This window comes from Cyanistes caeruleus, chromosome 17 (genome assembly GCF_971803275.1).
Source record: "Cyanistes caeruleus chromosome 17, bCyaCae1.hap1.1, whole genome shotgun sequence".
In the NCBI taxonomy this organism is placed as follows: Eukaryota; Metazoa; Chordata; class Aves; order Passeriformes; family Paridae; genus Cyanistes; species Cyanistes caeruleus.
This window is the reverse complement of record NC_141717.1, coordinates 3,517,814-3,540,382: the sequence shown is the minus strand read 5'-3', so window position 1 is coordinate 3,540,382 and position 22,569 is coordinate 3,517,814. Positions and strand designations below refer to the sequence as shown.

The window sequence follows — 22,569 nt, the reverse complement described above, 5'->3', positions numbered from 1 at the left end:
AAAAAATGTCTCTGATAGATAATTTTACCCAAAAACCAACGAGCTCCAAATATCAGAGGACCAAAACTGATTTTACTGCTCAAGTAAGCCCTGTGCCAGCTTCCAGTGCCCAGGAAAGGCCTGGAGAAACTGCAGTATGAGAAATGTGAATTTCCACACAGGGAATGTCTTTTGGACACCAGAATGCTAAAAATTAGGAATTTTCTTCCCATCGGAGCACTGCTGCTGCATGGTGCAGGTCTTGGATAACTTTTGGAGGATACTAGAGCAAAGCTTCCCTGCTCATCGAGACCCAAGGCAGCTGCTGGTGCTAAAAGGGGTGAACCCCTAGTGAAAAATGCAGATTTGGTAAAGCAGCACCAACCCTCGCTCAGAGCAGCCACAGGATTAAAATGGGTGTGGGGAGAGCCTGTGTTAGGCAGCAATTGCAATGATGAGGAGCCTGTCCCGAAGAATTGCTGCCAGCTGAGTTTGGAGTGTCTTTGGCAGGGCCTGTGAGGACGTTTGCTTCATCGGGAGGCCGTGGAGGACCGTGGATGGGAAGCTGAACAAGCCGGTGTGCAAGGGGATGATGGAGGCCGTGCTCTACCACGTGATGACCAAGCCGGGCGTGACGCAGGCCGGGCTGCTGCAGCACTACAGCGGCGTCCTGCAGCCCGTGGCCGTGCTGGAGATCCTGCAGGTACAGCAGGGACAGCGCTGCAGGCACAGGGAAATGGGGAGAACAACCTGCTGCTCCCTTGGGTGCAAATTATCCAAAGGCAGAGCGAGGCACGCAGTGAGGGAGGAGGGAAGGCTGATTTACCCGTGTTGTCACTGATCTTACAGTTTGAGATTGCTTCTGAAATGTATGTACAGGGAGGTGAAAGTCTGGGTAAGGGGCTTGTCAACATGAAACACTAGGTTGACTGTTTAATGCAGTGGTATCACAGGATCATGGAATAGTTTGGGTTGGAAAGAACCTTCTCCCAATCACCACAGATAATCCAAGTATTTTTAATTTTTTTTTCTTATATACTTTCTAGATGGGTAATCTTCCATGAGAATCAAACTGAAACATGTCTGTGCTAGATAATGTGTAAATCTGACCTGCCTACAGGTCCTTAATTGTCAAACAAAAGACGGCAAGAAAATTTTGAGTTTCTTATAATTTTGTTCCCACATTTTGACATTCGATTGCCACCACTGCTACTTTGGACATGGAACTTTGATTTCTATTTTTTTTTCCTCTAAATACTCAGAATCTCAAGCAGACCCTTCCCAAAGGCATGACTTCCCTGCTAACTGGAAATCCATTTTCCAGTGTCCATGTGCCACTTCTTCCCCAGGGCTTGTACCCCGTGGTGACAGTGCCAGCTGGGAGTGTTGCCATTCATGGGTATCCTGTTCTGGGTGTTCCAGTAGGGATTCCTGGGAAATGTGAATTCAAACCCACAAAATCAAGCAATTAATTACCTCTGCATTTTACAGAGTGGAGAACTTCGATCTAAATTCTGTGCCAATGAATTCACTAAGAACTGGTTTTGAAACCATGGACAGAGTTTGTCATACACCTATTAACCATTAATATAGACTGGCACAGAAGTCTGGGATTGACATCTAGATTAATCTAAGGCATCACCTTAGATTTTTTGTAACTGGTCCTAAATGTTGACATCTCTTGCTGATCACGGTCTGTGTCAGTAACCATGTATCAATCACTGTGCTTGAAAGTAGCTAAATACATCCAGCTATAGCCGGAGCCTGCATGTTTTTGTTAAGCTGTTTATCCTTTTTAGTTTTGTGTGTAACCAGGGGCTCCTCAGGGGCTCAAGTGAAGCTACTTTTTGTATAAATTTCTGAGAACACTGTAGATAGAGCAACATTCACAGCTTTTTATTTTAATTTTTTTTTTTTTTTTTTTTTTTGCAACTGGCCAAATTAAAATACGTGAATGTTTTTGCAGGGCCTGGAAACTCTTGGTTGCATCAGACGATTCTACATGAAAAAGCCATCCCCAGTGTCACTCTTTTCTCAGCCAACGGTGGAAGAACAACTACAGAATCCCAAACTGAGTGAAAGCCCAACCATCTACTACGAGCCCACAATAGATTGTACTCTCAGGCTGGGGAGAGTCTTCCCCTGCGACATGAACTGGAATAAATGGGTGCAGATTATCCCTGTATAGAAAGGGTAAAGCTGATCATTTGAAATTGGCTTAGCCCGTGGGAGAGAGTGCTCATGCAGATTAAATGTTACAATTTGTGCTCCGTCATGTTTTTATTAAATTATTTATCCTTTTTACTTCTGAACGTATTTAAACTGAGAATAAAGCTTGGTGTTAAAACACAAGTAATACGTGATCCTACTTGCAGTACATCTCCTTTTATCGATTATTGCTTGCAGTGTATAGTTTGTAGTTTGTGCCTTAAGTGACAGGTTTTTCACAGGTCACAGCAAAGGCCTCTTTTTCTCCTTTTTGGCTCTGTTGAAGGCCACAGCGTCATCGCTTCACCTCTGCTTTGCCTTCTGTGCCGTGGCACAGCAGCTCCCCGGGGCTGGGCTTTCCTCACCGTGCTTCAGCTGGGTCACCGCCAGGCCCGTCTGTTCCCAGCACGGCTTTATCCCCGCTGCCCTGCCCGGGGCCGCAGCTCCGGGCCGGAGCCCGTTCCCCATCCCTGCCAGGCCCAAAGGAACCACGCAGCAGCCGCTGGTTTGCCGGCAGAGCCTCGTTTATTGCAGGAGCCGCGGCCCCGCTCCCCGCGGCCCCTCAGTCCCGCCAGCGGTGCCCGCACTGCGGGTTGCAGCACTTGTAGAAGGTGGTCATGGGCTCGTCGGCCGAGCGCGTCTGGATCTGCATGAAGTAGGCGCGGGGGTGCTCGCACTTGGGGCACGGCTCTGCGGGGACAACGCCGTGAGGGGCGGGCGGGGCAGAGCGAGCCCCCGCGGCCCCGCGGCCCGGCCCTACCTGCCGTGGAGTCCACGTTCTCCCAGGCCGCGGCGCCGCCCAGCACATCGTCCACCTCCTTCAGCCGCGGGTATTTCCTGCTCGTCACCTGCGGGAGCGGCACCGGGAGCCCTCAGCGGGCACGGGGGCCCCGGGCAGCGCTCACCGGGCCCCGGGCCCCCGCCCCGAGCCGCCCCCGCGCCCCCCGCGCCCCCCGGTACCTTCCGCGTGACGTTGCGCACGTAGGGACAGGTGGTGCAGGCGAAGCGGTGGCAGCGCGGCCCCTCCTCGGCCACCAGCACGTTCCCGCAGGCCGGGCAGAAGAGCAGCATCGCCGGTTCCGCCGCGCCGCCCGCCCCTTCCGGCGATGGCGGCCGAGCAGCCGGCGGAGGAGCCGGCGGAGGAGCTGGCGCACGCCGAGGTGCTGGAGCTGTTCCAGGCGGCGCTGGCGCGGCTGCTGCAGGACCCGCTGCTCTGCGACCTCCCCCCGCAGGTGCGCCCGGGGCGCGGGGCCGGGCCGGGCCGGCGGGGCAGGGCTCACGGCCGTCTCACTCGCCCGCAGGTGACGGCGGAGGAGATCGGCTCGCAGGTGGCCCTGGAGTACGGGCAGGCCATGACGGTGCGGGTGTGCAAGGCGGACGGCGAGACCGTGCGTGCGTGCGGGGCCGGGGCGGGCGGGGGCCCGGGGCGCGGCGGGCGGGCCTGAGCCGGCTCTCCCCGCCCCGCAGCCGTGGTGGTGGTGCAGAACGCCTCGGTGCTGGAGCTGAAGAAGGCGCTGCGGAGGCACATCCAGCTGAGGCAGGCCCGGCAGGGCGGTGTCCAGCACCTGAGCTGGTGAGAGGGGCCGGGCGGGCGGCTCGGGAGCGCATCCCACCCCAGACCCCCTCCCGCGGCTCCCCCTGAGTGCTTTTCCCCCAGGAAGTACATCTGGAGGACGTACCACCTAACGTACAATGGAGAAAAGCTGGCGGATGACAGGAAGAAGCTGAGAGAGTGAGTAACTGAGCTCTGGGGGCTGAGAGGAGCCCACGCAGCATCCCCAGGGGCTGGGCTGAGGTGCGAGGCCGTGCCCTGGGTCAGGGGGTCCTGTGCTGGAAAGCGGCTGGGAGGTGAGACGGCACTGCCCACAGAAGTGGGACAGGCAGGCTGAGGCTCTCTGCAGGTCAGGATGGCCTTAGGGGGTTCTTCAGCCACCGCTGTCCTGTGCTGGGTTCAGCCAGTTCAGACCAGCCCACAGAACCCTTGGCCATCTGTCCCAAACTCCTGCAGAATGGTTACTGTTACTCAGCTCGGCACAGATGTGGGATAGGAAGGAACAGGGAACAGGAACTGCCCAGGGAAGTTGTGGATGCCCCAGCCCTGGCAGTGGTCAAAGCCAGGTTAGACAAGGCTTTGAGGAACCTGGTCCAGTGAGGGGTGGCGTGTCCATGGCAGGGGTGTTGGGACTGGATGGTCTGTAAGGTCCATTCCAACCCCATAAAATTCCAGGATTCTGTGAAGAAACCCAAGGATGGGTGTTGATTTTTGGAGGTGCTCAGCCACCTCTCAGTATGGTAACAAGACAGGTGATTCCTGTGTTTCCCTGCCCGTTCTTGAGGTGAGGAGGCATGAGGCACTTCCCAGCAGTGCTGGGTCTGCCAGCCTGTTGCAGGCCAGTGAGAAAAGGTGGTCAGAAGTACTAAAAATACAGCAAGACAGCCCTAATCAAAGCTGTCCTTGGAAGAGTGAGCCTGAGTGACAGATGTTGCAGTTAAAGGCAGATGAGCAGATCCTTCAGTGCTGGCAGCACATCCCACATACACAAGTGAAAATTTTAATGTGTCCTCTAGTAGAGCACAGCATGACAGTGTAGGAGTCCATCTGTCCCTGGGAAAGATGAAGCTATAGGGTTTCACAGGTTGTTTTTCCTGGGAAGCTGGCAGTTAACAGCCTCTCTCTCTCCAGGTACGGCATCAGGAACCGGGATGAGGTCAGCTTCATAAAGAAGCTCCGCAAGTAACCTTGGGGTAAGTCCCGAATGCCCAGTAAGAGCTCCCCCATCTTCCCCAGGCCATGGTGTGGAGGCTCAGAGCTGATGCTGCTGCTCTCTGCTGGCTGGCAGAGTATTTCTGAACGTCTGCACAGGGCTGGCACCTGGTTCCAGATGCTGGTAATGTTTGTGCTCCTCTCAGGGCAGGGAATGGTAACTCAGCTACTCCAGGGAACAGAGAGTGGGAGCAGCAGCAGGAATAACTGACTAGGTTTAGACTCTCAATCTGCTTCTACATTGTCTTTAAACTCATTAAACACAGTGTTCCTTTGCTGCTGTGATTCCTTCCAGGACCTTGCTTTCTTTTAGGCTTTCTGAATGTCTGGAAATCATTGTCAGGAGTGTGGCTGTGTTTCTAACTCATGCAGACATAGCTCTGGTATTAATCCTGCTGTTTTGAGAGAGTTGTGCACACAAATACACGATGGGGCCAACACTCTCAGGCTCTGTAAGTTTTAAAATATGCTTTTAAAAACAGTCACAGTGCCTGAAGAACAGGGGTAAGAGCAGCTTGTCCTAAGCCCGGTGTTGTTTTGCTGCTCCAGGTAGCTGGGTTAAAAAACTGTTCCTTTTAGACCACAGTTACCTTTTAGTCCTCTTTTAACACTGCCATATTTACAAGATCCAGTATAATAAAATGTGTGCCCTAACAACAGCCACCTCTTCCAGGGTGCCTGTGACCAGCAGTCATCTCTGGCAGTGGCTGATCCCTCCTGGACCATCACAGCAGTGTGGTGAGAAGAGCCCAGCATGCAGTAATTATTGTCACTGACAAGTATTTTCTTTCTTAAACAGAGAGAGCAGAAAACCCAGCCCTACCAAGACCAGACTGTGGATTCAGCACCTTCCTGGAGGAGAAGGCTATCACACTTCAAAGAGGAACAAACTCCACTGACTGGACATTCTCGTGTTTTTACAGTTGCTGTTTGTGGTGTTTGCCTCTGAGCTGTATGTGGATTCCAAGGATTAAAGAGGCCCTCTGGTTTTCTGAGGCTCCTCAGGCCCTTATTTCCAGCTGCAGATCTGTATCTGGCTGGTTTGGGTGCTCCACAGGGTACAGGAAATAGCAGAAGTGAGATTGAATAACAAAGGTAGGCACAGACTACTCAGAACAATTCACAGTAGCTAAAACGCTACCTCACCATTTAATCACCACCTTAGCAGTAGTAAACAACTCTGGTTAAAAATGTAGTATTGAAACTAGTGTAATAAAAATAATGGCAGCAGAAAAGGTTCAATACAATTGAACAAGGCACAAACATTCTGTTTTTTCAGAGTCTTCTGAGATAAGGCAAACCATGCCTGCCAAGTGCTAAGGAGACAGTTTAAATTAACCATGGGCAGGGTTAGAAGTGTCACTGGATTAGAGGCTTTGTCCCCATGGAACTGGCACAGCAAATGCAAAGACAGTCCATCTCCAGGGCCTGCTCGAGAAGCCAGTCTTTGCTGTCAGTGGAGCTGTGCATCCAGGTCGTATTTCTCGCAGAATTTGTCTGTGAAGGGTATACAAGTGAGGAACTCGCACCACTCGCATTTGATGGGGTAGAAATAGAACAGAATCACCAGTCCTGAGAAGAGTGCAATGAAGATGAGCTGGAAAACTATAATTTGGCATCGTTTCCTATATAAATCAAACTTCCCAAAGCTAATGTAGGGCAGGAAGGCAAAGGAGAGGAAGAAACCACTGATAAATCCTGAAATGTGAGCGAAATTATCAATCCAAGGCAGGAGGCCAAAGGCAAAAAGAAAGAGCACCACAGCCAGCAGCTTGAAGAAGGCCCTCCATGGGCGTGCCAGGATTTGCCAACTCTGGAAGAGCTCCACAAAGAGACAGGCCAGAATTCCAAACTGGGATCCTGCAGGGCCAACCTGCAGAAGAAGAGCATTACAGAGAATGTCAGGCTCGTGCCACCTGCCTGGCCTCTCTAATCAGCTGCAGGAATTAGTCACTTCTTACTCAATTCCTGTTCAGTGGTTCCTGGCAGAGAGACTGCAACTTCATCCATATAACAGGGTGCCAGGAGTAAAGGGGCCTGCCTGGATTTAGGATCAAGGTGTGAGGCTAAAGAGGGTCCATCTGGTTCAAGTTGCCAGAGGGAAGAAGCCCTTGAAGGCCATCTCCTGGCTCCCCCCACCCACCATGCAGTTTTCCTCATGAAAGGAGCTGGCAGTCCTGCAGACCCAGCCAAGCAGTCTCCTGTGGGCAAGGTGAGCTCTGCTCTGTGCCACTCTCACATGGAGTGTCTGACACCAGCTACAGCACTTGATTTTAAGCCTGCCTGGGGCCTCTCTCTCCCTGTGGTTGGACAATCCCCCATCTGTTATGAGAGGCAGCCTTTTTCCTGCAGCCAGCCCAGGCCTGGAAGGCCCATGGTACCCCGGGGGTGTTGCTGCTCAGGAGTTAATGACAGTGTGGTGCCATGGAGCTACAAGTGCCAAGGCTGCAGTGGTGAGCCCAGCTCTGCTGGCTCTGCCTCAGCCACAGAGGCACAGGAATGTAGAGAAGGGTTGTGCTCAGGGCAAGTTACCAGGACCCTGGGCTGCAGGAGACCCACCTCTGCTCTGTAGGGTAGAAATATTGCACTGGCAAGGTTCCCAGTGATGCCACTGAGAAGGTAGATGATAGAGATGCGGTGCCATCCTGCCAGCTTCTCTAGGTCCCGCAGGATCGTCATTTGGAAACAGACTGAAACCAGACAGTGCAGGATCCTGCCAAGTGCAGAGTACAGGAGCTGAAGCAGCAGCCACTGAAGTCACCCCTGTGTTCTGTCCCCAGCCTTGCTGAGAGTTCCTGCTCTGGCCTTACCCATGTGGCTAATCCCTCCCTACAAACACGGGATGGCAAACCTTGGCAGAGAGCTCAGCATCCCTGTGTCCCCCACAAGGGACAGCCACAACCCTCACAGCAATCCCGGGGCTGAGGGTGCCCCCACCCCAGCAGTGGAAGTTGTACACCCCTGCTTACCCAGCGTGGAGGAAAAGCGAGAGCCAGAGGCGGTAGAACTGGTCAGGGACTTCTGGATTTAGGAAAGGAAGGAGCCCACAGACATCATCCATGCAGTGCACCTAGGGCAGAAGTGGGTGTTGAGGGGCTCTTTTCCAAGCCCAGGGCAGGCTGCAGATAGCTCTGGAAGAGGGGCTCCCCTCTCACTTCTCTGTTGAACCAAGTCCCAAGCCTTGTCTCCAAGACGAATTTTTATGACCCCATCCCTTCCCTGTGGCAGCTTTAAGCACTCATTTTTCACCCCAGCACCCAGAGCTGAGGCATCTGCTCACCCACAAAGCAGACTGTGGATTCTTCTCCCACTGCTTTCTCAGTGGTCCTTGCTGGGCTTTACCAGCTGCCAGCCCAAGTCCCAAACTGGCCCCCAAAGGAGGACACATGCAGCCAGCTCTGCCCCTCCAGTCAGGAGCAGCAGCTTCCCCCAGGCTCAGGGTGGGACAGGACACAGGACTCACACCTACTCTGCAGCACTGCCACCCCAGGTCCTGCCAAGCTGCTGGGGGCACCTGGAGGGAGAAGGGCAGCCATACAACCCCCCCAGCTGCACCCTTACCTGAGAGCAGAGCGTTGCCTCCTCATGGAAGTAGCCCCGCATAAATTCACAATACTCCCGGGAGGTTATTTCACACCTGCAGGAGGCACAAGTCGCACATGGAAAGCACAATGGATCATTCCTGTGCCCTCCCAGGCCACCCACTCTCCTTTCCTCATCCCATCCATGAGAACTGATGCCTTCAGCTGCTCCTGACATGCTGTAGTGTCTCAACAAAGGCACCAATTCCCATTTGAGCCCGGTGCCTCTCCACACACCCGTCTCCTCCAGGAATGCCTCCACAGACCCGCATGCCAGGGCTCCAAGGCAGGTCCTAAAGCTGCTGTTTGGAGCTGGGAAGAAGCACCAGAGCCTGGGGAAGCTGTGCCTCAGACTGGGGGAGTCTTGTGCGTCTGCAGCTGATACAGGGGAAGGGGGGGCTATGTCAAGAGTGTCCCGGTCATGACTTTCAGGGACAGAGAAGCTCCTTGGGGCAGCCACACATTTTTCTCCCTAGCAGGGAAAGCCAAGCCCAAGCACTGGGTTACTACTCAAGCTCAGGGATAATATGAGAAAACCAGCATTCTCCTCTTTTGCAAACCCAGAGTGGGTCATTTCCCAGCATCTCCTTTGAGTACCCAGGGACTGCAGGCTGGGGACAATAGAGCCTGTCAGGAACAAGCTGGCCATTCCTAAGGAAAAGTGCAGGACTCCCCAGCAGAATTATTCAGTCCCTCCAAACTGGTACCCAAATCCCTCCATACTGCAGGAGCAGTGGAGTGAGGTTCTCTGCTGTGCCACAGACTCAAGCTGGCTGTTAACTCCTGCTCATCCCAGACTCCTGCTCCATCTGCCAGACCTGTCATGGCTCTCTGTCCAGCCCTTCCTAGCAGGGCTCTGGGCTGTGTGTGGAAAGGACAAGGAGGCCAAATGGCTGTGTCTACCACCTGAAAAGGCCCTGTGTCTCACCCCAACACCCAGCCCCTCCATTCAGGTAAAACTCACTACCTTCCCTTGGTCCCAATGCAGCAGGGCCGGCCCGTAATCACACAGTCCATGTGGAGGTGGTTGGTGTAATTCCCAGCACTGTTTTTTGTGCAGATCTGGAAAACAACAACAGGCTGCAGTCAGACAACCACAGCTTTGCTTGCTGGCTGGGTAAAATCAAAACAGCCCCTTGGGAAGAAGCCAGATCCCAGACACAGCTCCCTCTGACAGCAGGACAGTGCCTGATGCTCCAGCTGCCTGAGCATCAGGTGACACCTCCTCTGCAGCCTGAGGCTGAGCTGGTTTCCATCTCCCTGTTACCCTGACAGGATACAGGGGCTTTAGCTGGCACAGGACAACTTCTGTTGTTGGAGGCCTTTGAGCCTTGGCTGGGCAGAGCACAGCTGCCCTGAGCTGGTGTTTGTGACAAGCAGCAGAAGCTCTGCCCTCCCACCAGCGCAGCTGGGGCTGTGCACAGGGGATGCAAATGCCACCCTTCAGCTGCCCTGCAGGCCCTGTGCCTCTGGCCATGCTCACCGGCCACTTGGTGATGTCATCTGGCCACTCGTGCGGCTCCATCGAGGCTGGCTGCTCACACACCCTGCAGCAACAAAGCACAGATCAGCCTCAGAAATACCCTTCCCCAGCACCAGCTAGGATCTCCACACTCTGCCTGTGCCCAGGCTGCCATTCCACAGCTCCCTGTGTCCCTGGGTGCTGACACTGACACCTTAGACCAGATCAGCCTCAGCCTTCTTCCAACAGAGATCACAGAAAGCACACAGCTGCCCAGCAACAAACTAGATCCTTTCCAGGTGGGCACACCCCAGGGGCAGGAATTCAGCTGATTTCAGCTCTACATCAGTGCCTGTGCCAGGGCACCCAGCAGCACACCCAGGGCTCCTGGACAGAGGCGTGCTAGGCTCCTGACTGCTGCACTCCACAGCGAGCAGGTGAGGAGGAGGAGAAGGTTGAGGAAGGCACCCACAGCTCACAACAGGCCACTGTTCAGGTGAGCAGCCCACAACAGAGACCAGGGGTGAGCAGAAATATGATCACAGCCTGCATCAGCCTCCCCTGCAGTGTAGGGACATCACTGCCCCACAGCCCTCCAGAGTAGCTGCTGCCTCATCCAGCAATCCACTGGCCTGGGACTGACTCTACAGCAGCCCTGCCCCTCCAAGGATGGCAGCTGGGCCAGGCAGGACCTACCTGGGGTCCTGATGACAAACAGAGCCGAACTGCCTCTTGTTTCCTGCCAGCATCGGAGTGCTGGGGTGATGGGGCCACTTCACCCACACAGCCAGCGTGGACTGCAGGAGAGAGGAGAGGTGTCACCATGAAGCCCAGAGAAAAGAGACATCAGCAGAAGTGGCCCTGCCCCTGCAGGACTGGCAGGAAAGGGCCATGGCACTCACTGAGCACTCCTCCTCCGAGGTCTGCACGCAGCCTGACTTGTCGTTGCGCACGCAGCACGCCGAGTGCTTCTCCTTCTCCCGTTTGGCGCTGATGAAGCTGTGCACCTGCTGGTCCTGCCTCATGCACGGGGAGAACTTGGCCCCCAGGTGGATCAGGGCCTCCTGGCAGAGATGGAAACACTCAGCTCAGCCAAGGGACTGGCAATGATTGCCTGGGCAGAACAGGCTGGGGGAACTGCAGACTCGAGAGCCAGGGACAAGTCCTGCATGATGAAGCCCAACACACAGCATGCACATTCTCCATATTTGCTTTGGAGACAATTCCAGAACAAAAGTTCAGGGATTTCTTTGCCCATAGCCCCAGGAAGGCTAGCACTGTGGCTGGGAAAGAAAACTTTGTCATGTTTCCTCTTAATTTTCATCTTTCCCAGAGGAATGGCATCAGGAAAGCTGTCACACACCATACAACTTCTGCACTTTTTCTAACCCCGTGCCTGTCTTTGTAGGAACAGCGTGCAAGGTCCATCCCAACCTCCAGGCACCCATTCTGCAGGGCAGTTGGGGGTGGCAGGGCTGCTGCTCCCTGGCAGTGACAGCAGATCCGTGAGCTGCAAGCAGCAGAGGGCTCTGCTCCATGGGGTGGCACAGCTGCAGCACACAGACCCCCATCCACCCACTAACAGTCCCACCAATGGCACTCACTGAGCTGGGGCCGATCCAGAAGTTTTCCTGCTGAACATATTTGACATTTTCATAAACCCCTCTGTTTCGCAAAACCTACAAGGAGAGAAAGCAAGAGCCCTGTGAGCCCCAGCCCCCAGGGTCACCAGGGCAAGCAGCAGGGAGTGCTGAAAACAGCCCCCAGGATGAACAGGAATCCCCACAGCCAATGACAGGACCCACAGCTTTCTCCAACTGGTCTTCTGCAGGATCACATGTAAAGCCCCATCACGATGTGGGCACCTTCATGTTAAGGTTTCATTTAAAATGTCTATCTCTGGCTACTTCAAGAAAAACTTTCAAGAAATCCCAGGGTCTGGAGCCCTTGGAGTGGCCTGAGCCTGCACAAAGCTCCACAGAGCAGCACAGGCAGCACCCATAGGCAGTGCAGGTCCAGGTGCTGGTGGCAGTGCTCTGAAAGCTGTCAGATATGGAGCTGAGATGCTCCCCAGAACATCTCCTGCATGGAGCAGAGACGTGGCTGTAGAGGTATCTGTACCCCAGGAACCTTTAACAAGGGGTGGGAAGGCTACAAACAGCTTCAAGATCAGCTCCCAAAGTCACACAAGTCTATTTTGCTCCTAAATCCTACAACTGCTGTGAAAACTTAGCTCAAGTTGGAAGTATTTCCCTACCCTGATCATCCTTCTGGTCTCCACCAGGAGGGGAACAAGCTGTGTGGAAGTGCTGCCAGCACAGCCACGGTGCTGTGTGTCAGATATAACCTGACATCAGGAGCAACGTGGCTGCAGGAGGGAGAGGAGGAGGTGTGGGGGCTCCCAGAGAGCCTCCAGGCAGTCCCCCAGGGCTGCACAGCCAGCAGCCAGCCCAGGAGGCACAGAGCCGGTTTGCTGTGACACAACAGCTGAGGGCTGAAACTCGATCACACTCCAGGCACATCAGGGGGATTCACTTACTGAATCAACAGTTTCATGCTGTGAGAACCCCACAGGGGCGATGCCGTAGATGCACACAGCGAGGATGGTGATGAGTGAATGCACAAAGGTCACCCAGTAAGTGAAGAAAGGCCTGGATGGAGGGAAGGGGAAACGATCAGAAACACAGGCATATGACATCTATTAACACAAGAGAGGGGATTGCTGTTTTCCCCCAGAAACCTCACCAAAATCTGGGGCAGACGGCCAGGATCACCTAGGAGTGCACAGGACAGGAGGCAATGACCTAAGGTCTTGCTGAAAACAGAACCTGTTTACTCTGTTTCCCCCATTACCCTGGACAACCACCCTTTCCCAAGAAAACATCCATGAGAACACCGAAGCCTGACGTTGAACCGTGCTGTGTGTCTGAAATAATGGCTCTAGGGGGATGATCAGGGATAGCTGAGCCTCGCTGTTCACCACAGGACAGTGGTGGTGGCACAGAGACCTGCAGTTCCCCCAGGCAGCAGAGACACGGACACACCATGAGGAGCTGGGTGAGGTCCCAGTGCACGGTGGCACAGACACGCTGCTGGCTCCAAGGGACAGAGATGGGGAGGCTCAGCAGCACACAGTGACCCAAATCCCCCAGGGCCAGCAGCAATCCCTCGCTCAGCAGCTGTGCTGGGAACACCCCGAGAGCGCAGCTCTCACCTGTGGTCATCCATGTCCTCGATCTGCCGCTTGACGTAGCTGTCGATGCGCTTGCGGTAGGTCCTGTTGGTCAGCTTGCCCACCATGCCCAGCCCATAGGGCCTCTTCTCCTTGGCAAAGAGCTTCCTCACAGGGACAGCGATGCGCTGGCCTCGCTTCTGGGGGCTCACGCTCACCACCTCCTGCCGCAAGCGCACCTTGGGCTGCGCCAGGCCCCCGTCCTTCTGCTTCCTCCAGCCTCGCTCCAGGGGGCTGAAATCAAACACAGGACAGCAGTAGGGACCAGCCTTCCCGTGGTCTTTGGTGGCAGCACAGCCTCTCTCTGTCCCACCCCCTCTGGGCAGCAGCTGAGGGCAGACAAGGTGCCCTGAAGTGGGAGCTGTATTTCAGCTGTATTACACAGAGCCGGTAAATGAAAGCACAGAAGTGGCAGAAAGCAAGAGCACACACACAGAAAGTGGCACGAGGCAGCTGTGCCAAACAAAGCTCCACCACTGAGGAGCTCTTGAGGCTTTCCAGTGTTTCAGGCTGAAACAGGGAGGCTGCAACAGGCACCTCTGCAGCCTCAGGCACATCTATTTCCTCCCCTACTTCAGTCCTCTTACTCTGCCCTCTGCTATGAAATGGAAGTGGAGTTTAGCCCAGCAGTGGAAACACTCACCTTTAAATGGAAATATCCACCTTTACATGTCATTTCAATGTCTCATTTCAATGACATTGGCAAACTGGCAAAATGACAGTGGCAAATTGGACAAATCCAAGCAGCTTCCCAGACCAAGAAAGCAGTGCTGTCACATGCTGTACCAACTACCTCTCACAATCTCTCTTCCATTCCTCCCTTATTTGTACCAATGTGTGCATTTTTCAGAATAAAATAAAAAAGCAGGCTTCAACCACACAATAAAAATCCCAAGCATCCTGAGCTGAAAGAAGGCTTTTTTGTCAAAATAGGTCTGATGAACATTGCACAGGTTACTGATAAATAATAGCTACTTTTTAAGTCTCCATCACATCCAGATAGTTTTGTATTTCCTTGCTGTTAGACAGCAGGGTGCAGATCACATCTGCAGCACTCAGACCTGACCAAACAAACCCAGCTATTTCCCACTTCACCATCCTCATTGCCTGGCACAGCAGCAGGCATGCTCTGGACATGTGCTCTGCTCCAGTGTACCTCCTCTGGCTTCCTAAACAACCCACTCTGCACAAAGACATTGTCAGAAGTGCTGAGAGGAAACAGCCAACAATCTTTCTCCTGAAAGGTGACCAGAGTATCTGGAGAGATCATGACAGCTCTGAACTATGGGCAAGCAACAGGATAAGGGAGAATCTGAACCTCTGTAGCCAAAATACTGATGGAAGCTTCAGCTCTTTTCACATTGCACCTTGTAGGAGATGCATTTGAACATCCAAACTTCCCTTTGGGAAGTCCTTCTCCAGCAGAAGGTGCAGATTCCACTGCAGCTTGCCCTTGCCCAAGAGGTCAAGAGATTTCTGTGTGGTGGATGTGCTGCTTCCTGGTATTTCCAGTGCTGGAAATCTCCCCATGCCCAAACAAACATATCACCACGTGAAAGGACACCCAGCTGCGACTGATAACAGCTCTCTGAAGTGTGAAAAAAAAGTCTTTTCCTCAATAAATAAAACTATTTAAGGAGACTCAAAGGGAGCCAAGAAGACTGAAACCATCTCAGAGGAGTGACAACAAACTCCCACCATTTGTGCTTCCCCTTATGTTAAACTGAGTCAAGTTCTTGGAAACACTTGAAGGGAAAGTGCCAGCACAGCAAGACGGGCTGAGAGCAGCAGAACCACAACAAGGACCTCCCTGTCTGCTCCATGTTCACACCCAGCAGAGCTCTCTGCCGGGGTGAGCTGACTCGGAAGCAACACAGAGCAATTACTCAGTACCAGTTACTCAGGTGGAAAAAATCCAGGCATACAGTACAGCACCACCCACATATTTGTAGGGCTCTCAGCATCAGTGCCACACCTTTCTCTCATTTCAAGCGAGGAATGCAGCCCAGCTTGACACTCTGCAATGCTTCACCGCTCCTTGGAGCATGACAACATTTACTGGTGACTGTGGCAATGGCAACAGCTTTCTCACTTTGCCATGCTCTCCATAGCCAAAGGCTGGGCCCTCAGCATCCTCACAGCTGATTTGAAGTGTCTTTTGCTTCCTCAAGGCATGATACAATCTCTGAAACACGTTAGTATGAGGCTGGAAGTTGCTGGAGTGACTGCAGAAGTGGCCTCAGAGTCACCTTTTACACACATGGGTAGCTGGGACAGGAGGTTTCAGCTGGATTTAAAGGAAAGCCATCATTGCACTGCTCTGAGCTCTGCACCAAGCACCCTCAGCACTCAGTTCTTGACTTCCTCCATGCAGGAGGCCCCACTCCAAATGAGTTGGCTACCCCATGTTAGGCTTTGACAGCTACTATGAAGATACTCACAGTAGTAAGTGGCTTCTTTCAAGCTCATTTTTGTCCAAGGCACCTCCTGTGAGATCTGTCTGATCTGGAGGTTTCACCTCAGCATCTTTGATTGCAGCTTCTGATGGTGACTCGAACACTTCATCCGGGTAAGTGGAGAGCTCCTCGTGAAGGACTCCTTCCTGGGCAGAGAGACAGCAGTCCCATCAGAAGAAGCCAACATCCCACTTGAGACAGCAGCCCTGGCAGAAAGCAGTGCTGCTCTAACAACACACAGTCCTGCCAGAAGCAGAGTCCTGCTCTGCCTCTGGACCAGCCCCATGCCAGACCTGCCCCTCACCCGAGCAAAGAAGGAAGTGTCGAGCTCATCTGGGAAATCCACCGTGTCCTCCTCCAGGAAGCTGGCAGGGGTGAAGCTGCGCCGCTGGGCCCTCCTCAGGGTGCTGTCCTTCACAGAGCGGCCCTGCAGCCAGGGACAGGGGCATGGAGAACCCAGAAACCTGAGCCCCCAGCTCACAAACCCACCCCAGCCAGTGCACATGAGCCCAAGTGCTGAGCTTGGCTCATGCTTGTGGATGGAGCAGACATGACATGTGACGTGTGACACCTTTCAGGTGAGGCTCACAGCTGTCACCCTTCTCAACCCACACACCCTCCTCCAGGCTTGCCACGTGCTCCTCTACCACTTACTGTACAATGTGTCTGACCAAACCACAGTGATGGCTGCTGCTGGACACAGCAAAAACATCTCTGAGCCCAGGAAAGCAGGCACAAGGCAGGATGAAGAGACTTGTATAGCAAGAGCCTCAGGTATTTCTGCTCTTCCGTGGCTGCTTACCAGGTGCAGATGGACCACCCAAAGTTCCAGACAGGCTGAACTGGGCCTGCTAGAAGGCTCTGAGGCTGCTGGCTGTGGGAATCAAAGTCCCCAGGCCAATAAAGAAAAAGCAACACCCGTACCTAACCTGAACCACCCTCCCTGCTTTCTTGCCTCCTGTACACATGGCTGAAACACAAGAGGAGGTGACTTCATTTCCTGCCCTCCACCACAGCTATCCCCATCCTCTCTGCTGAGCAGCTCCTTCCCCTGCACCCATCTCCCAGGGCAGGGAGCGCTGGTCTCTGCGGGCAGTACCTTCACCAGCGCGGCGGCCGCTCGGAAGCTCATTTTGGCCACGGACTCGCGCTTGCGGCGCCGCGGGAGCCGGTTGAAGCCCGAGCGGGAGCTGGTGAAGGAGCAGAGGGACGTGGCCCCCGGCGTGATGGGCGTGTGGGGCATGCTGCAGCCGTCCGTGTCCTCCGCCATCCGGAACGCCCGCCCCCGGGCCAGGGGGTCGATGATCTGCCAAGAGGAGCGGCCTGTCAGTCCATCACCCCCAAACCCTTCCCAAAGCCTCCCCTCTCCTCTTGAGACCACGGCCGGGGCCTGGCTCCCGGGATTGACCAAGAACCAACAAGCAATTCTACAATAGGGAGATAAGGAAGATCCTATTGGGTTTTTTTCTCCTTTGTTAGCATTGACTGTTGTCAACCAGTCTGTTCCAGTACCTCACATAAGACTCCAAACCTCCTCTAGCCCTTCCTAAGCTCTTGGTTTCATTGTCTGCCATGCCAATGAGCTCAACATTCAGAGTATGTGCTGTCTAAATAGGAGTCCGAGAAATCCCTGAAAACAGAAATGTTCTTTCTTCAGCTAGTTTCCTTCCTGATACTGGACAGCCCAGGACTTAAGCAGTTTCCTGTTATCCTGTTGAAACTTTACTGTATATTTACATCTGTTTCCATTAATTAAGTTTAACAGCTGGATAAAGCAGGCAAGCTTCCAGGAGCTGCAAGCCCTTCCTTGGGACTCCTCAGGCCAGCGCTCTCACTTACTCCAAACATACAAATCAACGTAATGAAAATATTGCCTTCAGCTACAAACCTTGCCTCTGTCCTTACATCATCACAGCTGTGGTTTCCATAAGACCTCTATGCTTTATCCCAAGGTTTTACGAGTTTTTTAATCCACAGTTGCACACTCAACACAAAGCTTAATGAGCTCACACCTACTGACACCATGTTCTGATTTAATGTAGCCCACATAGAGCTCAGCAATATTTCTAAGTCTCCTGTCACCAAAGATTAGGTGTAAGACATTCAACAAAAAAGAGGACAACAAGGTGAAATGTGATTGAAAAATGCACTACATTCTCCTCTGCTTTAGTGATGCCACAAGGCTGCAGGTCACAGACTGACCTGCTTTGGAAGGAATTGTTTTCCCACTCACCCAGTGGTGCTCACCAAAGCACAGTCATCAACCACACCAATTACTGTCGCTGAGTGGAGCAGTGGGAAGGGCTGGATATTGTGGTTAGTTCTGGTCACTGGATGTGCTCATCTGGGCCCTGCCCCCTTGGGTCACACTTAAAGGAAACAAGCAGGAGGTAGCACCAAACCCAGGTGCTTTTTGCAGGCACTCAAAACCACTTCTGAGGACCCTTGAGCAGAGCTGTAGCACCACTGATGCAAGAGACACTTCTCCAAGTCCTAAAACATAACCAGGTTTCTCTGGGGACAGCAGCTGTGCCACAAGCCTTTATTCTGCTCGGGGCAGAATAAAGTCCCCAGTGATTCCAGCCCTGCTACTGTACATTTGGGTCCAACATAGGGGCTACTCAGGCTACAACACAATTCTGTCCCTGCAGCAGAAAGGCTGAGCTGAGAGCTCCTGGACACCTGCACAGCCCTGATCACCACAGTCACAGCATGACAAGCAGGGCTCCAGCACAGCTGAGGGATCTCAGCCAACGAGACCGGAGAGAGGCTGCTGGGGGAGTGGGGGGAGAGAGAGAGAGAGAGAGGGAGAGAGAGAGAGAGAGAGAGAGAGAGAGAGAGCTGCCAAACCATACCTGGGATGTGAGAAGTGTCTGAGCACAGAGCCCAGACGTGTGGAGGCAGAGCTCAGCCCGCAGACAGGTCACAGCTGCCAGCATGCTGAACACACCGAGCAGGGAACAGAGATGGCCTTGCCTCTGTCCCAGCTTACCCACCTTCTGCATGCCCAGCTGGCAGGGTCCCACGTAGAGGGGAGGAGGGGTCTCTGTGCTTGTCAGAGAAATATTGTCCTGACTGGGCAAGTCCATCTCCCGGATGACCTGAGGCTTGAGCTTCCCGTAGCGCAGGCTGCAGTGGCGGAGGCTCTTCCTCTGCCATTTCTGAGTGGCATCGCTGTCTTTGCTCACCCCAAACCAGTCTGCCGTGCCTCTGAAAGATGCCAGCAGACAAGTGCTAAGAAGAAGGATGTTTGCTTGGATTGTGCACGTGAAAAGACAAAGCCCTGGTGGTCACTTCCAGCCCGCCCCAATTCAAAGACAGAACTCTTTCCCAGGAGCATCTTGCAGCTTGTGCTCAGATGGTTTTAGCAACCTGACAGATGCTGGCCAGAAATGTTTGACCATCAACAGCATTCTCTTTCTTAAGACAGAAGAAAAATGACAGGAGATGTTCACTGTGGGTAAAGGACAGTTTGTTCTGAGTTTTTCTAAAAATAAAGGAAAAGAAATGGTACAGAAATTCAGAAAATAACTTTCTGAAAGGTGTTTTTTACTTTAGAAACCATCTATTGCAAACACTTACCATCTTCAGGCCCAAGGTCCCCATTGTGAGACTGTACTGTCTCACAGCTCTGTAACTTCTCCCAAAAGCCACCAGAAATCACTCTTCTCTCCCAGCCTCCCCTCCACACTCCCAGAATCTCCCTAACTTCTCCATCTCACGCTGCAGGATTTTTAACCTCCTCAAGGGTAGCATTAACAGCAAAGCTTGCTGCAGTTCTGGTCTCTGCAAAGGCAGACACACACAGTTCTAAGCTGCTGGCTGCAGAAGCAGGAGCACAAGGCTGAAGCCAAAAGGCAGGTTTGCTGCCAAGTGGCTGCTGCCACAGAAGAGCAGTGGATCAGAAGCAAAATCCCAAGGAAGGCAGGGAGGGATCAGGATAAGTCAGACTAAAAGCCTATTTCAAATCCTGCAGGACAGCTGGTACCCTAAACTTACAGGGGTCATGGCAGCCCTGCCAAGCATTTCCCACCATGGCAAATCCATCCTCGGGAGATGACAAGCTGTCTCAGCCTACAGCTGACTGACCCAGGTGTTGAAACCTGAAAGTCTTTCCAAGCCAAACCCAAACCCCTGGCCTCAGCCCCCCTGCTCAGGGGCAGGATCTCCAGCTGCTGAGAAGCAAGATCTCACAGATCACAAAGGGAGCATTAAAATACACACTGGAGTAAAGGCTGGGATAAATCTAGAATTAGGTCACACAGGGGAACTGAGACAGTCTGCTGGAGACAGGAAACTAGCCCTGTGGTTTTGCACCATTTCAAGCAAAAACTCCATCAGCCAACAGGTGAAGGTGCTCTGCCACCATGTCAAAAGGTGTGTTTGAAATCCATGGCCTTGCTGGCTAAAGCCTTCCATATGCAACCACCACGCATTTCCCTCAGCCCTCCCAGTTCTCCCAGTGATACAGGACAGACCCTTCAGAGGTCATGTGGGCCATTGCTGGAATTCACCTGACCTCACTGACCCAAATGCCACCAGCAAGTCAATGTGCCAGCCTTTGGAGATGGGCTCTGTGAAAACCTTGGGGCACCTCTCTGCTCCCACATACCCACATCTCCTTGAATCAATCTTCCTCTCCACCCAGAGGAAAGGCCCAGGGCCAGCCCCTGCCCTGACAGACTCAGCAAGCCCATAGCACAGAGGTCAAGTTGCCATCTGCTCTGGCACAACACACACCACAGAAGAGCCTGCCAGCTCAGAGGGCTCCCCACACACCGCTGTAACCAGCACTTCAATGGCAAGGTGACCTTGGGTGACAAGCCCTACACAGGGCCTCAAAGGGAGAGGGGCTGAGGGTCATTTGGGCCCCTATGAGCCTGCTGAGGAATGGCACCACCAGCAGCCACAGAGCTCTCCAAAACTGTGCTGCCACCAGCCTGGAAGGACAAGCACCACCACAGCTGTTGGCACAGCGAGGAACACTCCGGAACTGCCAGAGACAACTGCTGGGCCAGGGCTGGGGTGAAGAGCTGTCCCACTCCCTGACCACAGCCAAAATACTCCACTAAAGACTTTAGGGCATCTGGAGCACCCTGGGAAGATGCTGAATGTCTCTGCTCAGCTGGGGAACTCCATCACATCCTACAGAGTCCCCAGGGCACTGTAACAACCAACATCAGAGCCTGCTGTCACTCTTCTGTCATGAAGAGCAGCCAAGCAGCCCCGAAATACAAAAAGGCCAAATACAAACAGCCCCAAAGGCAGTCACAGTGCCAGAGTGGCAGCTGGCCAAGGGCAGTGAGGATGGTAGGACAGGAATACAGGGCACGAGGTCCAGTCCCTGCCATGCACAAAGTCACACTGTCTGCCTGGTTTAAGAGTTTCCTGCGCTCCAGATTTGGGGTGATTGGCCATTGTGCCCTGGAATCCTGGAGTGGCTCATCTCCTTGGTGCTATGTAAACAAAGACCTCCACCTCAAAAAGAAGACATTCACATTTGCATTAGAAAAAGCCATGATGTCAACAGGGAAAGAGTGGATGCTGTATTCCATTCAGCGGCTCTGAGCCCCTCTGGACCAACACAACAGTGTCTGTTTGCTGCTGCTTCCTCTCCTTCCCCTCCTGCCCCAAGAAGGCTTTGGGGCCAACATATGCTGCACTGCTGCCAGCAAAGGCAGGCTGGGCTAAGGCTTCCCTGGGGAGATATTATTCCAGCCATGGTGAACACCAGGAGGTTGACAGCTTGTTAGGAAAGGCAGGAGGGAGTGAGGCTGGCGGGTGGACAGCTTGTTAGTCCATGCTACTTATTGACAGCTGCCTACACATTTAGTAGGAGTGACAATTGTTTTTTGTTAGAGGCACACATGAACTTTCTCACTCTGCCTGTCTGTAGGCCTCTTGGACAGTCCTGGGAAGGCAATGTGATCTCAGCAACAGCCAGACTCTGTGCAGTTCACAACAGCCCTGGCACACACATGCAGGGGTGGGTTTCACACTCGGTGCTACCAGTACCTGAAAAACGATCGGGGCAGGGACTGCCGCTTTCTCAGGGAGCTCCTGGCCCCCCGGTGCCCACGAGCGGGCAGGGTCTGACTCCTCTGAAACCGAACCTGCCTGCTGCAAAGAAAAGAGAGCTGAGGGGAAGGAACCTCCGGGGCTGTGGAGAGGAGCAGCCACTGCACCTCCTTCCATAGCCCCAAGGGCAGCAGTTGTGCCTCACTGCATGTGACAGTGGCCTCCAGCTGAGAGCACGACCTAAGAGAAACAACCAAGCTCAAGCCACACAGCAGCATCTTTCAACCCAGGAGGCTGCTGAATCCTCTTGGTGCACCTGTGATGAGTGTCTCACATTGCTCTTGACGGGACCAGCAGTACTGCCATCCCCCTCAGCTCCCCCTCTAAACCTGCCTTCTTCAGCCCAGACACTCAACTACACATTCCACAGCTTTGGACACCAATGTGAAACCATGGAGGTGTCAGCAGGCCGAGATATGATCTGCTTAGGGACAGGTGACTGGTGCCCTGACAGGATCTTGCCTAGTGCACAGGTCTATCTGTGCCACATCTGCTGCCTTGCATGGACATCTCAAGACACCCTGGGAGACTGGAAATGGTGTCAGATGCTTTCATATGAATCACTCCCATATGCCTTGTTCTGGACTACACAGGCTTGACTTTATGTTCACACTTGATCTGTGTCCTCCAGGGAAGATGGTATGGAGTCCTTCTGCAGTTTCACATTCTGTGCATTCTGAGGGCTGTGCTAAGCAGAAAACTTGGCAGTCGGCCTTCCTGGAATCACAGAACAAATCCCAAGACAACTTAGGGATGTATGGTCTGCATTCTCCACTGCATCCCTAACTGCTAAATGGAAAACAGGGGTG

The 22,569-nt window shown here is 53.4% G+C and overlaps 4 protein-coding genes across 29 annotated transcripts in view; 2 read left to right on the top strand and 2 right to left on the bottom strand.

Annotated features, from left to right (window-relative positions):
* Positions 1 to 2,331, top strand: part of GTF3C1 (general transcription factor IIIC subunit 1) — a 37,850-nt gene extending 35,519 nt beyond the window's left edge. For all 4 annotated transcript variants that reach the window (XM_086854374.1, XM_086854373.1, XM_086854375.1 and 1 more), the window contains 2 exons: positions 490 to 682; positions 1,946 to 2,331. In XM_086854374.1, the coding sequence (XP_086710500.1) occupies positions 490 to 682; positions 1,946 to 2,167 (415 nt within the window). In that variant the 3' untranslated portion in view covers positions 2,168 to 2,331. The remainder of the gene's footprint in view (positions 1 to 489; positions 683 to 1,945) is intronic.
* A 362-nt stretch (positions 2,332 to 2,693) lies between these two features.
* Positions 2,694 to 3,277, bottom strand: POLR3K (RNA polymerase III subunit K). Its single transcript, XM_086854472.1, has 3 exons — positions 3,148 to 3,277; positions 2,948 to 3,035; positions 2,694 to 2,877 (listed from the first exon to the last, which is right to left on the bottom strand). The coding sequence occupies exons 1-3, from the start codon at positions 3,256 to 3,258 to the stop codon at positions 2,750 to 2,752; spliced, it is 327 nt and encodes a 108-aa protein (XP_086710598.1). The 5' UTR covers positions 3,259 to 3,277; the 3' UTR covers positions 2,694 to 2,749.
* Positions 3,278 to 3,286: 9 nt separating this feature from the next.
* SNRNP25 (small nuclear ribonucleoprotein U11/U12 subunit 25) lies at positions 3,287 to 5,941 on the top strand. 2 transcript variants are annotated; one of them, XM_086854471.1, is made up of 6 exons: positions 3,287 to 3,419; positions 3,489 to 3,579; positions 3,655 to 3,760; positions 3,845 to 3,919; positions 4,871 to 4,932; positions 5,751 to 5,941. In XM_086854471.1, exons 1-5 carry the CDS (start codon positions 3,294 to 3,296, stop codon positions 4,923 to 4,925), a joined length of 453 nt encoding a protein of 150 aa, XP_086710597.1. In that variant the 5' UTR covers positions 3,287 to 3,293; the 3' UTR covers positions 4,926 to 4,932; positions 5,751 to 5,941. The 2 variants fall into 2 exon arrangements, with proteins under 2 accessions (XP_086710597.1, XP_086710596.1); XM_086854470.1 differs by having other exon boundaries at positions 3,294 to 3,579.
* A 124-nt stretch (positions 5,942 to 6,065) lies between these two features.
* RHBDF1 (rhomboid 5 homolog 1) overlaps positions 6,066 to 22,569 on the bottom strand; it is a 59,562-nt gene continuing 43,058 nt past the window's right edge. For 12 of the 22 annotated variants that reach the window (XM_086854431.1, XM_023936557.2, XM_086854429.1 and 9 more), the window contains 15 exons: positions 18,679 to 18,892; positions 16,782 to 16,988; positions 15,987 to 16,109; positions 15,668 to 15,828; positions 13,209 to 13,460; positions 12,534 to 12,645; positions 11,599 to 11,673; positions 10,897 to 11,058; positions 10,691 to 10,791; positions 10,016 to 10,079; positions 9,500 to 9,594; positions 8,513 to 8,588; positions 7,921 to 8,021; positions 7,511 to 7,664; positions 6,066 to 6,824 (listed from right to left, as the gene is read on the bottom strand). In XM_086854431.1, coding sequence (XP_086710557.1) covers positions 6,405 to 6,824; positions 7,511 to 7,664; positions 7,921 to 8,021; positions 8,513 to 8,588; positions 9,500 to 9,594; positions 10,016 to 10,079; positions 10,691 to 10,791; positions 10,897 to 11,058; positions 11,599 to 11,673; positions 12,534 to 12,645; positions 13,209 to 13,460; positions 15,668 to 15,828; positions 15,987 to 16,109; positions 16,782 to 16,988; positions 18,679 to 18,892 — 2,317 coding nt within the window. In that variant the 3' untranslated portion in view covers positions 6,066 to 6,404. Of the gene's footprint in view, positions 6,825 to 7,510; positions 7,665 to 7,920; positions 8,022 to 8,512; positions 8,589 to 9,499; positions 9,595 to 10,015; positions 10,080 to 10,690; positions 10,792 to 10,896; positions 11,059 to 11,598; positions 11,674 to 12,533; positions 12,646 to 13,208; positions 13,461 to 15,667; positions 15,829 to 15,986; positions 16,110 to 16,781; positions 16,989 to 18,678; positions 18,893 to 21,697; positions 21,803 to 22,569 lie in introns of all 22 variants that reach the window. The other 10 variants (XM_086854434.1, XM_086854433.1, XM_086854439.1 and 7 more) reach the window with 2 other exon arrangements.

Coding starts and splice junctions, on each gene's coding strand:
- SNRNP25 (XM_086854470.1), top strand. CDS start 3,294: ATGGCGGCCGAGCAGCCGGCGGAGGAGCCGGCGGAGGAGCTGGCGCAC. Junction 3,761..3,844: donor GGTGTCCAGCACCTGAGCTG/GTGAGAGGGGCC, acceptor CTTTTCCCCCAG/GAAGTACATCTGGAGGACGT. Junction 3,920..4,870: donor GACAGGAAGAAGCTGAGAGA/GTGAGTAACTGA, acceptor CTCTCTCTCCAG/GTACGGCATCAGGAACCGGG.
- POLR3K (XM_086854472.1), bottom strand. CDS start 3,258: ATGCTGCTCTTCTGCCCGGCCTGCGGGAACGTGCTGGTGGCCGAGGAG. Junction 3,036..3,147: donor TGCGCAACGTCACGCGGAAG/GTACCGGGGGGC, acceptor CCGCTCCCGCAG/GTGACGAGCAGGAAATACCC. Junction 2,878..2,947: donor GAACGTGGACTCCACGGCAG/GTAGGGCCGGGC, acceptor TTGTCCCCGCAG/AGCCGTGCCCCAAGTGCGAG.